Below are 13,474 nucleotides of genomic sequence, written 5' to 3' on the forward strand. Positions count from 1 at the left end.
ATTAGTTTCCTCATAGCTAAAGATCATGTTATCATATTATTTTTTTTCACCTCTTATCATATTATTGTAAATTGTTACTTATGTAAATTCGAAGTATTGAAAAAGTACTCAAGTCGTTTTATGAAAGTTATTGCAATGTTATTTTTATGATTAGTTTTTTAATATTACATGTAGTTAAGTTCACTATCTCGTTCGTTCTCAGTATATATTGGGCATGTAAACTTTTTGATCTTGCTTTCCACTACCGAGATATTTTTTAAATTGTAATTTAAATTTATTTAAAACATAGTAAATAGAGAATATTTTAAGAATTTACAAAAAAATCGACGTCTTTTTTTAAAAAAAAAATGTATCATCTACATTAATTAAATGTATATATTTGAAAGCTCTAACTTCATTTTATCATCAATTGTGTAAAATATATTTTTGAAATCTCATCACTATTAATAAAATTAACTACAAACAACAACATACCCAATGAAATTTCATAAGTGGGGTTTAGGAAGGGTGGTGTGTATGCAGCCACGCTCAAAACAATGAAGAAGGGAACTGTAAAACAACAAATATGATAATTGAAGCAAAGGAAACAACAAGTAACACTAATATCGAAGAATAAGCTAAGGTAGTAGAAGAGTAATAATAAAACAACACTAATAAGTAAATTAGACAACGGTCAACTATCTACTAACCTTCTACCCTAATTCTCGTCCCCATATCTACCTATCTAAGATTCTATCCTCAGTAAGTTGCAGGTGTGCTATGTGTTGTCTAATCCCCCCTCCACAATACTTCTTCGGCCTATCTCTACCTCTTCTCTTACTCACCATAGTCAACCTCTCACATATCCTCACAACTGGGGCATCTATGCATCTCCTCTTCATGTGCCCGAACCATCTCAATCTTGCCTCCCTCAACTTCGGAGGCCGCCACTCCCACCTTGTTTCGAATATCTTCGTTCCTAATTCTATCCCTCCTAATATGCCCACACATCCATCTCAACATCCTCTAGAATATCTATGCTATATGTATACACATGCACCTAGATCATAGCACCTAAAAATGTCTAATAAATCCTTAAAATTGATTCTTTTTGGATTTTGCTATGTATCATTGTATGATAGTATCTGCAATAGTATCTGCAGTACTGTTTGCATTTAAAAGAAAATATTATCATTCATCATATAACAAATCTTCTATATTTATACCAGTTAGTTATTCTGTGAATCGAAAAGCAATCATGTTACTGCACCATAGTGTCACAGTTCTAAAGGCAATCGTTGCGCCATTAGTTTGATATTCTCATGTCAAGTATGAGAAAGAAAATAAGAGATGGCGAAATATAGCTGAAAATGAGATTTCGCGACAAGTTGTAGTGCCACACACCACAACAATACATAATAACGCTAGAGGACACAAGCACCTCTAGGCCCTTTCTTTTAAATCTAGCCTGTCCATTCAGTACTACAGCGAATTGCCATCTTACTACAACATGAACTATATATACGTACATATATGAGCATGAAGAGATTAACAATACTTTTTTATCTTTTGAGTTGTTCTGCTCACCCAAGATCTTTGATCTTTGAACACCATTTAGTACTCGTTGAGAATGATTCTGATCTAGTTCATGCCTTTTTGAGTTGTTCACAAATAGTTTCCTATACATGGAGGAAAAAAAAATGGAGCTTCGACCAGAGCATGGTTCCTTCTATAGTTTGTATAACTCAAGCATCCTCCACGTAAAGATAAAACAGAATCAAAATAAATTTTCTAAAATTACTCAAAAGGGAAAAATTTGAAATCTGCGGGAGGAACACCTCAGAGAGCATAAAGAATTTATATCATGGTAGTTATTCTAACAAAAGTTGTGTATAAATTGCTGAAGATGTAACAGAACAAATCACTATAGCGTGAAGCATTAAATGATACATTTTGAACTACCAAAAAAGGGCATGCCCGATAATATTATCTACTTGCTCCAGGAGAAGTCCTATCACCCAGCAAAAGAAGTGACAACTTGTTCTCTGTGTTATGCGTTTTCTAGCTCTTGGATGACGACAAATTATTCTTATTCGTGTCATGAAATTTTCTACCAGCCTCAACAGCTTCCCTGCAATCATATTAGTACATCAAAACAATGAGAAAAGTTTGTGACAGAGAAACTACTGCAATAGAATAAGGTTCTAAGATAACATTACGCTAGAGAAATATCATCTATAGTTGCTAAATAAAAGAGCTACAAGTGTCATAATGCATACCTGAAAGCAGTTACGAGCTCCTTGCTGTCAGGGTCGATCTGTACACCCTCATAGAAAGCATTTGCTGCCTCTTCAAACCTCTGAAAAGGAAATATTAATGTATTAGAAATATAGGTATATAAGTTTGCAAAATTTGACTCCAGGAGAAGAAGGGCATGCCTGCAATAAACGTAGAGCTGCACCTTCCCGATAACAAGCTTTTGCCCAATCTGGTCTAAGTTCTCTGCAGGCCTTGGCATCACTTAAAGCATGTTCAGCTTGCCCCAGGCGGAGCCAACAAAGACTTCTATTGGAAAACAGAGTGCCATCAGTTGGATCAAAATCGATTGCCTGCAGATTATCAGCCAACACAAGTGATCCCCGTAAGAGATGCACACACACTATTAATCAATCTAATCCATATATTTGCACCATGAAGAGGGTAATAAGTTCCTTTCGTCATTATCTGCTTTCTTTCGCTTTTGCAGGTGTTTTACTGGGGCAGGGGGGGAGTTGGGAATTCAGGAGGAATCCAATAAGCCTAACAGGTACCTGCGTATAAGCATCTACAGCCATAGCAAAATCCTTCCTCTTAAATGCCTCTTCTCCCCTCGCCTTTGCATCTGCAGCTTTCTTCTTTGCTTCAGGAGTCACCTACAAACAATCAATTACCGATGCAAGATAGTTAGCAGTTAGCACTATTCAGTAAACTGTTTTCTCCAAAATAAGATGGTGTCCACTCTGAGGTACTTCAAATGAAAGAGACGTATACAAGTAAAAACAAAGAGTATAAAAAGATATTTGTCCTCTGTGCGATTTGAGGTCAGCTGAAACGGGAGTCTGGCACCACATCGCTGGTATGATTTCATCGACTATAAGAGAAACCTTATGCATTTTGAAGCCCTAGGAAGTGTTTCACGGGGTCAATTACCGTAAGCAAACATTGAACTGTTCACAACATTGTTCATTGGACTTCTTGAAGACATTAATTTCACGCCCCCAGAAGAAGTGTTATTATGTTTTTACTACTATACTTGCACATGCAAATTCAATTTGTTGCCTACATGTTCCACGGATACAGTCATATTCACGAAGAGGAAATTTCCAATCTGTCTTCAAGAGTGCTTCACCAGAAGGAATGAAAGAACGATAATATATACACAAGGAAAATATATACGTACACTAGACCCTTGCAGTCCGTCCCTTCCCCGGACCCCGCGCATAGCGGGAGCTTAGTGCACCGGGCTACCTTTTTTGTTCCATTTTCAGTACTGATTTACGTTTGTTCCAGAACTGCCATTCACTATAGAAGCTTATTCATGTATATTTATGATTATTATCTCAAGGACAAAACTAGAAAAACATGTGAAAATATTCCACTTTTTTGACATTATACAAAAAGGAAAATGTACAAAAATACGACAGAAGGAGGTGATTAATACTTTTTACGTACAATTTGATAACGAAATGACCCAAAATTCACATAAAATAGAAAATAGTGACCAGTAATAACAAACCTCAGGTAAATCTTTCTTTGGAATAATAGGTTCCCTCGACTTGTTTGCTTTCCTCTCAGCTTCAGTTCTTTCCTGCTATTATCACAGTTTAGACAACGAAAAGGAAGCTGAAATTTGCATGACAGAAGGAAAGGAAATAGTCACCGAGCTAATACCAATATTTGCAAGCAACTCTGATAGAAGACCAAAACCAGCAGTGATATATCTTACAGAAAGACAAATTAAGTACCTGTTCTCTCCTATATTCAGATTGCATAAACTCAATGACTCCATCCACACTCCATTCTGGAACACTCTGAATCCGTTGTGTTACGGGCAATAAAGCTTCAACAGCTGCCCGACTGCCAGTTGTAGCTGCAACATGTAGTGGCTTGTTACCATCCTGTAGAGATAGCAAAAGTTATATTTCAGAATCAATTAACAGTCCTTGCGGAAATTGCTAATTGATTTTTTCCAGCAACTAGTTCAGAAATTAACAAAGTTCATGATTGAAGTTCTGTGTTTACCCAGAAGAAAGTTCTGAATACCAGGGAATCCATACGAGCATATGTTAAGTACAGACACCGGGTCGCTAATTAGATCAGAATGAATCACACGTAATCTTTCATCTATAGATGTCTGTTTTCACCCTTATGATGAGCAATTGAGCATAAGCCTTCAGCAAAAGGTAAGCTGTAAAGCTTCGCAGATATTACAGAATGCAGTGATCAGTACCAAATCTTAGTTATGCTAATAGTCAATGCATGGTACCATATCTGATCCAGCAACACTAAGTACTATCTACACTTTCTTCAGCTAAGTGTTCTGAAGCCCAGATTGGACCAGTTGATCTGTCAACCCGAAACAAACAGGTCACAGTTTACCTCAAAACCTGTCAGAACCGGAAAATCCACCAGTAGGACAAGAAAACCCATTGGATTGACTGGGTATACAACAAAATAACCAGGTTTACAATTTCTTATAAAAGGTTGTTAAGAAACCACAAGTTGTAAAATACCTAGTCCCCAATCTTGGTTTTATTCGTTCTCTTATTGACATTCCTAAATTTGATCCATATTCTATGAAAAGATACTATACTGGAGAATGTGAAAGTACTGAATTAACTCCATAGGGATTTCTTTTCTAGTACAACAAATTTATGTTACATATTCTTTGAAAATTATTTATTTCAGAAATGCTCGGAATAAAAAATTTACAATATAATTATGAAGTCAAAATAGAATTATTTTTTCTCAACATAATTATGAACTAGTGACCCATAACCCTAAGATAAATAGTTCTCACTCTAGGTCCAGGTATAAGAAAATATCTTCAACTTCAGTAATCCCACCCTGGAAAAGACGACTAAGGCACCTAGATTGTTCAAGCGATTTGGATTCCTTAACTGAACTATGCATGTCAAAACTTGAAAAAGAAAAGAGGGCAGTAGACTAGAATGTGATAATAAGGAATATAATTGACATGTGCTTGCAGATAAACAGAACAGACGAAAATAAAACATAAATTTTTTCAAATCATCTTTCCAACAATTGAAAGACCTTGGAAATTTCTTCGGAAGGATGTGAAACAACAAAGAACACTATATTCTGTTAGATTTTCTTTTCAATTACCTCATCAGCGGCATTAGGATCAGCTCCAGCTTGTAGTAAGCATTTAATAATTTCTGCACTACCATTATGAGCAGCAATGAGCAAAGGAGTTGCTTCACCAGCTCTGACATTGACATTAGCCCCCGCCTGTATGGTAGCACAACAGAAGTTAAGCCTCGAGTAGACAGATGACACACTTAACAAAGCAACGTAGCAAAATCCAAAGCAAAATGGAAAAATTGAAAAAGACAATTCCCATAAGTAAAATAGATGTTCCCGCAAACAACAGTTCCAATCTGGTGTAGCATATGCAAATTGCTTTTCGGAGAGAACATGAATTTTCTTTTTTCTTTTTCTTTTTTCCCCTTTTGAACATTATTAGTGCTTACGCGCCGCAAGCGGGCTTGGGTGAGGAGAGGTCAAGGTGCGCTTTTGGGAAGCCTTGGATGAGGTGGTGAGTGGTATACCGACCACCGAGAAACGAGGAGGCTTTTATCCCTTTTATCTTTAGCAGTTTTGCCCAATTCATTTTTCTCGGGGTATCTGGCAAGGCCTTGTTTTATCCTTTTAAGCATATTTAACCTTCAATTTTTTAAACAAATTTTTTTTTAAAAAAAAATAGTAGAATAAAAGTTAATTTCAGGAAAGAAAAACTCTAAGGTGTAATAGAATCAAGTCTCATATAGCTCTCGTATGATCAAAGCAGTTTCTTGTCGTTTGATCTAACACAAATTTTGCATGGTTCAACCGCATAGCAAAGTGCAGAATGATAACGCATCAAACAACAGCACCAACACAACTTCTTGGGGATGCTCAATGGATTCAGCAATTTAAAGTACATACAGTGAAAGGGTAGAACAATATTATGAATATATGCAGTCTTAGGAGAACATAGAAATTTATTGACCTTTACTAACAGCTCCACGCAAGGCAATGAATTGGCTGCTACAGCTGATACCAAAGGACTGACATTATCATCTTCTGTTTGAACATGAAGCTGCACAAAGTAACTTTTTAGGCCATATGAACAAATAGAAATTATACTTCTGGAAAGAGTATATAACCCCCCCCCCGCGGCAAAAACCTATCCTCAACAGTAGAGAAGAATGCATCAAAATGAAAAGAAGTACAACCCAAAAGGACTTGGGTTTTTCCACATATTATCAACATGTGCCCTCTCTAACGAGTAAGAAATGCAGATCAGGTGCTGTATGCAATAAAGAATGGATCTAAGAAAATTAAGTTAAACGTGTGAAAGAAGAATATTATCTTAAGTTGTCAACCATTCAAAAGCTAATTCATATACGACATCTAAGCTAACTTCTTTTTTGGCAACACAAACACTAACCAACAACTAAGTGAAACTGAAAAGCATGAAAGAAGATGGTGAAGTCAATACTTATCAAAAACAGAAAAAACGAAAGAGGGAAGGGGGTGAGAAAAGAAGCCTGGGCAGGCGAGAGTGGAAACTCTACAGTGTTTGGCAAAGGGAAGAAAGTCCATAAAACAAGAGGAGAAAGAAACAGCAACATCTATTAATTGGTCACTTTTTGAATACACCACTGCAAGAAAAGTGTGTAAGGATTTGTTTGGTTGTGGAACCATCTTATCTAAAAGCTTAAGCTGTTGGAGAGGGGATACTTTTATTATTTATCAACACGCCTCCTCGCACGTGGCATGACTCTTTTTTTCTGTTGGAGGGGTGGGGGTGAATTTTTTTTTTTCTATAAAGGCGATGGTGATGTTTGAAAACAACATCTCCCCCTGTTATAAGATCGATGAACTGAGTAACCAACTAGGAAGCTTTAAGTCATTAGATAGGAAACACTTAAAACCATACAACTCATTTCCCCTTTGTCTAGAGATCTGTTAAACAATGGCTGGTAATTTTGATTTGAAAAAGAAGGGTTCAAACGGGTAGCAAATCACTCACATTAGCATGGTGTTCCAGCAAAACCTTCACAGCATCTGCCTGGCCAAGACCTGCAGCCCACATAAGTGGTGTTCCAACATCACTTTGTAAATCAACATCTACGCCCTTTGACAGTAAGAATTTAACCAATTCAATATGCCCTGCATACGAAGACAATGCACAATAAAATGTCACTCTATGTAAAGAAGGATAAATAAATTGAAGAATGCATGTAGCTACACACATCACAGTATGCAGGACACCACTATGGATAACAATACAGCAACAAGGCATGACATTTTGATTGATTTTCTCATTGTTTTACCAATAGAGAATTAAAAGCTGCCACTAAGATCTCAACTACCGATATAGGTTAGAACACGATTAGATCCCCGATTCAGACTATGTGGCAACAAAGGAAAATAGATTTGCAAATATATTTTTCACAAGAATTTGTGGTTTTCTCTTTTCCAGTCTTCCTTGTTACTTCCAATAGAAATCTTGTTCTGTTCAGTTAACTGTTCAATAATCACTTATTCCATAACGAAAGTCACCCTACAGAAAAGAAAACTCCTGTAAACTTACACAACTTACAATCATTTATTACTTCCAATGAACTGTAGTTCTCTTCAATCAACTATCTGTAATCACTTATTCAATAACAATAGTCACCATATAGAGTTAAGTCCACATTAGCCCTATCATGTCGTTTGCTTTCTGGCTACTAGCTTTTTCTGATCTACTATCTCATTTCATTCAAATCTTCTTCAATGCATTTCATTACACAATGGAGAAATTTTTCTAGCCTTCTGTTTGGCTGAAGTTGCAACTTTATTCCCAATTTCAAGTCTTTTTCTACCTCTACGATTGCCATGTTATTTTGAGTCTCCAAACACTTTCTTACTAAGAAAATTACAGATTTAGACCTATAGCTATTTCTTACTTGCTGTTCCTTTTCTTTTTTAAATGACGGTAGATGTCGACCAGCATGTGCGACACTTCAACTAATCCATTAGATTAAGTAAAGATGTCAAGTACACCTGCCTACCCAGGATCAAGTAGATGGATCACTCCACTATTTTTTTTTTCAATAACCGTGGTGTCCGGGCCAGCTTACTTGCAAAATGTAAATAAGTCACTCTACTAATTATTAGGTCATTCAATAATAATGTCAACAGTGCTAAAAAAAATTGCATATTCTATAATATGACAACTTCTCAACTCAATTTTCTCTTTTATACTCCTATAATGCACACGAACCAAGGAGTCTTTCAATACTTACCATCTCCTGCAGCATGATGCAAAGCTGTTGCCCCCGAGGCGCTGGGAATTGCAGGATCTGCACCATGTTCTACGAGGTACTGGACAGTAGCAGTGTGTCCTTGCCTGGCAGCATGAAGAACGGGAGTCTCACCTATGAAGAAACAACATATTCAAATCAATATACAGCAATATCAGTTTCAGCACATATCAATCAATCAACCAATAAGAGCCTTAATCTCAAATAAGTTGGGATCAGTATTATGAATCCTCCATATATTCCACTGTATTTCCTATATTGATGAATAATTTGTCTTTCAAAGAAATTTAAGGCTTTTCAAGAATTTGAGGTTCCCTAAATCATACGCTTGTCCTACCAAGACTTAATGTAAATGTACAACTAAGCCTTGATCACAAGGAATTAGTATCACCTATACTATATGTATCATTTGCATCAAGCATTTTGTATTCTAGCCAAGTTCATGTTGATTCTTAGAGATTTTAGATCTTTTGAGATAACTTACCACCCTTGTGTCATTTTAGTTTTACCTTGTCCCTTTTTAGCACCCTTAATCATCATAATGCCGCATCCACATAGGTGCATTTCAAGGACTGCATAGGACACAGCCAAACCATTACCGAAGTCCTTCTCTCATTTTATTATTGATGTGTACTACTTGAATAATGTGATTATTTCTAATTTTATATGTTCTTGTATGATTGCACATTGATTTTAACATTGGCATTTTTATGATACTCGTTGTTGACAAGTCGAGTGCATCAGAAGTCCAATATTCATCACATGAAATTATTGTTGGTCACACAACTATCCTATAGAACTTGTGTTTCAATTTTTTTTTTTTTTTTTTTTTTTTTTTTGATGAAGTAAATAAATTGCATTAGAAAGGCATCAAGAAGATGCAGAGTTACAAAACATCTAACTGTTAGCTTCAGGACATAACTACATGAAGCTGAAAACTAAGCAAAAACCTGTAGAAACAGTCAAAATGTGCCACCAAGACCACTGCTAAGTCAGTGTTAGGGAGCTAATAAAATCCAATGTGTTTCAATTGTTAGGTATCTTCATATCTACTTTAATTCAATGTGCTACATTTTCGTCTATTATATCATTCTCTTGAAAGGTTGAAAGACTAAACTTAAATATTTGAATTGTTGCACCTAGCCACCACAACAAAAAGGGCAGGCTAGTGCACAAAGCATCTCGCGTTAGCAGAGTCCGGGGAAGGGCCGCACCAAGTGGTGTGATGTACACATCCTACCCTAATGCAAGCAATAGTGGTTGCTTCCACGGTACGTTGTCAAATATTTGGATGAACAAAGAAACATATAATTCAATTGGTACAAATCCACAAAATGTTTTGATGTCAAGTAGATCAAAAAATGATGCATAACTTTTCCTTCCAACGTATAGGAGAGCATCCATTGCTTTAGGATAATGGACAAAATTTTCAAGAACAATTGGAAGAAAGGGGCCAATAGTACATCTCAAATCAACATTGAACCGAATAAGGGGTTGCTTAAATTTTAAACTTCTCATTCTGCAATAAAAGTTCAGCCTCTGGATATATGAAGCAAGCTTATAACCAAACAGTGCCTAAGAAAATACATGGTCAACAATGAGTCATTGCCCTGAAGTACCCAAATCTAAATTTTGTATCTAGACTTATCTACCTTTTATAACAGAGAGTACAAACCAACATCTTTTCATATAAAAAGACAGTTACCGATACAAAATATATACTCATTATTTAGAAAATCCAACTCACCAATTATTGAAAACTATATACTGGGCATCTTACCCTCAAACTTTTAAAGATGGAAAAGGATAGAAACCCTCAAGTTTCAATCAGGACAAAAGCTCTAGAGCCAATTTCTTCTAAACAAGAACTGAAATTAGGTCCTGCACGCATAATGATAAAATGAAAACATATTTACAAGTAGAAATAACCTTCTTCATCTTTTTCATTGACATCAATCTTCAACTCTTCCACCAAGTACTTGCATAAATCAATCTTGCCTTCCCTAGCCGCAAAATGTAATGCCCCTCGTTTGTTAGCATCCTTCACATCCGCCACAGTACCGGCCAACCCTTTCCCATCATCCAGTTGCTTTGCCAATTCTGTTTCACAAAATCATCAATACCACATAGCATAAACTGAAGGCAAAGTTGCAAAGCCTTTGGGTGATCTAGTTTACAAAGTATGAGCCAATGTATAGGTCTTGTACATTTATATATATATATAATACACATATACTATACATATAATATGCATATACTATAGATATAATATACATATAATATACCTGTAATATGCGTTCCTATACATATAATATGCATAACCAGCGTATAGGTTTTGTATATTCCGGCTATATTGGTAAATAAGGCCAGCGTATAGGTTTTGTATATTCCGGCTATATTGGTAAATAAGGTTGCCCGAACTATACATAGTGGTAAGTTTCCCTAAACTGAAACCCCAAAATAAAGCGGAAAAAAGGAAGTTATTTGATTTTTGAAATTAAAAAAAAAAAAAAAAAAAAAAAAAAAAAAAAAACTTACTCTTAAAAAGCTCAATATCCCCAGAACAAGCAGCCTTGAGATACTGCTGAACCTTTTCTCTAACTGCTCAAAACAATTTCAAGCTATAATTAAAATAACAAGCTTGCAGTGTTTGAAGTTATTCAAGAAAGGAAAAGAATGAAAAAACCTGCAAGAGCATGAGTAGCATCAGGAGCCATAATCTAAGCAGAATAACGATAATTTTAGGCTTTGGTAGAAACTCCTAGTAGTGTTTTATACAAGTGACCAACTGAACAAGGGTTTTGCCGTATTTTAAGCAATTGGCTACCCTTTTTGACTTCTAGTCAACCCAAAATACCCAATGCACCTTTCGGCAGAGGCTTACGATTTTAAGATGGCCACCGTTATTTTAAACGGAAAAGGGCCAAATATCCCCGTTATACTTTTGGCCCAAATATACCTATATCTTGTTATCTATCGGGCTCAAATATACCTTTCCTCTGTTAAAATTATCCAAGGTGGACATACCATCTTACGCAAGAATATTAGATGAAAGGTGGATGTACATTGCAGCTACACCTCAACACCCCTGACCCATTTTACATCTACCCTCTTCCACCATTAAAATTTCCTTCCCCTCCACCACCATTACCGCCATAACTATCTTGTTTTCTTTGTACTGACTTATGTTACGTTTTCATTGTTCAATTTCAAATTACACTGTTCAACCATTTGAGTCTTTCCTATCTGGTGATTTATTTGATCTTTTTGTTTATGGAATTTTCTCGATGATCTAAGACCAGAAAAATTGGATCTTCCGTTGGTTTTCTTCTTCAATTTGGAAAAGTTTGCATCTTTTTTAGCAAGTTTTGGTGTTATCATACTTGAAAGTAGTAATTCTTGTTCTTGTTCTCTTGTATGTTTACTTTAATTCCAATAGTTTGCTCCTGTGTACTTTAATTCCAAGAGTTTGCCTCCGTAAAAGCTTTAGAGCGTGGCTAAAGCTTTTCATTTTTTCTTGGCGATTAGTTATACGGTTAGTGGGAGATGGATGGAGAGTAAAGCCCCATCAAATGCTTTATTTTGGAATAGTTTGGAGTCGTGTGCTTCCTTTACTTTTCACTTGTGATGCACTCACTTTATGCGGTTGACTTCGGCATTGATAAACACTGTTCATCGTGTTATGGACTAGTTGATCGGCGGTAATGGTGACAATGGGTGGAAGGAAATTTTAGTGGTGGAAAAGTGAAAGGTATAAAATGGAGTTGGGTGTCGTGGCGATGCCACGTGGCATCCGCCTCATCTAATGTCGTCTACGTAGATGGTATGTCCACTGGACAACTTTTTAACTAAAAAGGGTATATTTGAACCAATAGTATAACGGTAGGGTATATTTGGACCCAAAGTATAACCGTGGGTATATTTAACCTTTTCCAAAGCAATGTGGGCATATTCGCCCTTTCCGTATTTTAAAACAAAAATCTTAATGATGACGGAGAGATAATATCGTATTGGATCAGTCATTAATAGCGTAGTTGTAGTGAAAATATAAGTATGTAGGTTAAATATGATTTTTTAGCAATAAATAAAATTTAATATAGTGAAGTAAATGAAAGCGATAGTTCGTAAAGGCTAAGGTCAAAAGGGGCACGTGTTAACGGTGCGGAGTTCTAACTAATAAGCTCATTTAATGCTTATTGTTTTCCTAAAAATAGGCTTAAAAATAATTAAAAGTGGCATTCGAGTTCAATCTAGGTGGCATATAAGGGAAGTAGCAGTTGCAACCAACGTACCTCAAAGACACTTTCTGATGGACTTTTAGTGCATTTTAATATTAAATAATATATGTTAAAGTTCATCAATTCAATACATTTATATTGCTGCATTCATTCTCACGTTTTTGAGCCTTAATTGGCCTTTACTTTTTATTCTTCCACTATCTCATTACTCACCCATATTCATCCTCTTTAGTGTTGTAATCATATAACCTCCAACTCATAATTCTTCCATTATCTACCTACTTTACTACCCCATTTATTTTTCTATTCAATTCAAGGATGATTTTCCTACCTATAAATAGTTATTCATCCTTAACTTGTGGGGTAGAGAAAAATATATATTTTGGAGAGTTCTTAAAAAGTGAGGAAAATAAAAGAGAGTTTATTAGTCTAAGAAAGGTGTTCTTCTTTTTGGTGGAGCTTTGGATCAACATCTTGTCCGAGTTTGTCGAGTTGTAACACGGATCGGCCGCCAGTATCTGGAGGGGACAAGTGTAAAGATTATCACGGATTCCAGAGATTTGTTGCAGCTGGCTTGAATCTCCTTAAAGAAAGCGAGATATCCGCTACAAATCGGCCGAAGATATTTTTATTTCTTCATTTTATTTTTTCAATTGTAATTGTAATTTCATTGTATTAAAA

At 35.9% G+C, this 13,474-nt stretch overlaps 1 protein-coding gene across 2 annotated transcripts; it reads right to left on the reverse strand.

The window, feature by feature from the left end:
• Positions 1–1,803: 1,803 nt before the first annotated feature.
• LOC132063646 (uncharacterized) lies at positions 1,804–11,384 on the reverse strand. Of its 2 annotated transcripts, none has more exons than XM_059456300.1 (13): positions 11,242–11,384; positions 11,094–11,156; positions 10,485–10,655; positions 8,538–8,669; positions 7,277–7,416; positions 6,251–6,340; positions 5,365–5,490; positions 3,984–4,136; positions 3,755–3,826; positions 2,790–2,891; positions 2,418–2,588; positions 2,259–2,338; positions 1,804–2,110 (listed from the first exon to the last, which is right to left on the reverse strand). In XM_059456300.1, the coding sequence occupies exons 1-13, from the start codon at positions 11,270–11,272 to the stop codon at positions 2,041–2,043; spliced, it is 1,401 nt and encodes a 466-aa protein (XP_059312283.1). In that variant the 5' UTR covers positions 11,273–11,384; the 3' UTR covers positions 1,804–2,040. The 2 variants fall into 2 exon arrangements, with proteins under 2 accessions (XP_059312283.1, XP_059312282.1); XM_059456299.1 differs by having other exon boundaries at positions 3,755–3,829.
• Between the last annotated feature and the right edge of the window lie 2,090 nt (positions 11,385–13,474).

The sequence above is a fragment of the Lycium ferocissimum genome, chromosome 7, assembly GCF_029784015.1.
Source record: "Lycium ferocissimum isolate CSIRO_LF1 chromosome 7, AGI_CSIRO_Lferr_CH_V1, whole genome shotgun sequence".
In the NCBI taxonomy this organism is placed as follows: Eukaryota; Viridiplantae; Streptophyta; class Magnoliopsida; order Solanales; family Solanaceae; genus Lycium; species Lycium ferocissimum.

Bases quoted from the DNA above. Each gene is read 5' to 3' on its own strand.
- LOC132063646 (XM_059456299.1), bottom strand. From the start codon at position 11,272: ATGGCTCCTGATGCTACTCATGCTCTTGCAG. The intron at 8,670-10,484 runs GTTATTTCTACT...GTTTCTTCATAG, and splicing joins CAATGAAAAAGATGAAGAAG to GTGAGACTCCCGTTCTTCAT. The intron at 6,341-7,276 runs GTGAGTGATTTG...TACTTTGTGCAG, and splicing joins TGCTGGAACACCATGCTAAT to CTTCATGTTCAAACAGAAGA.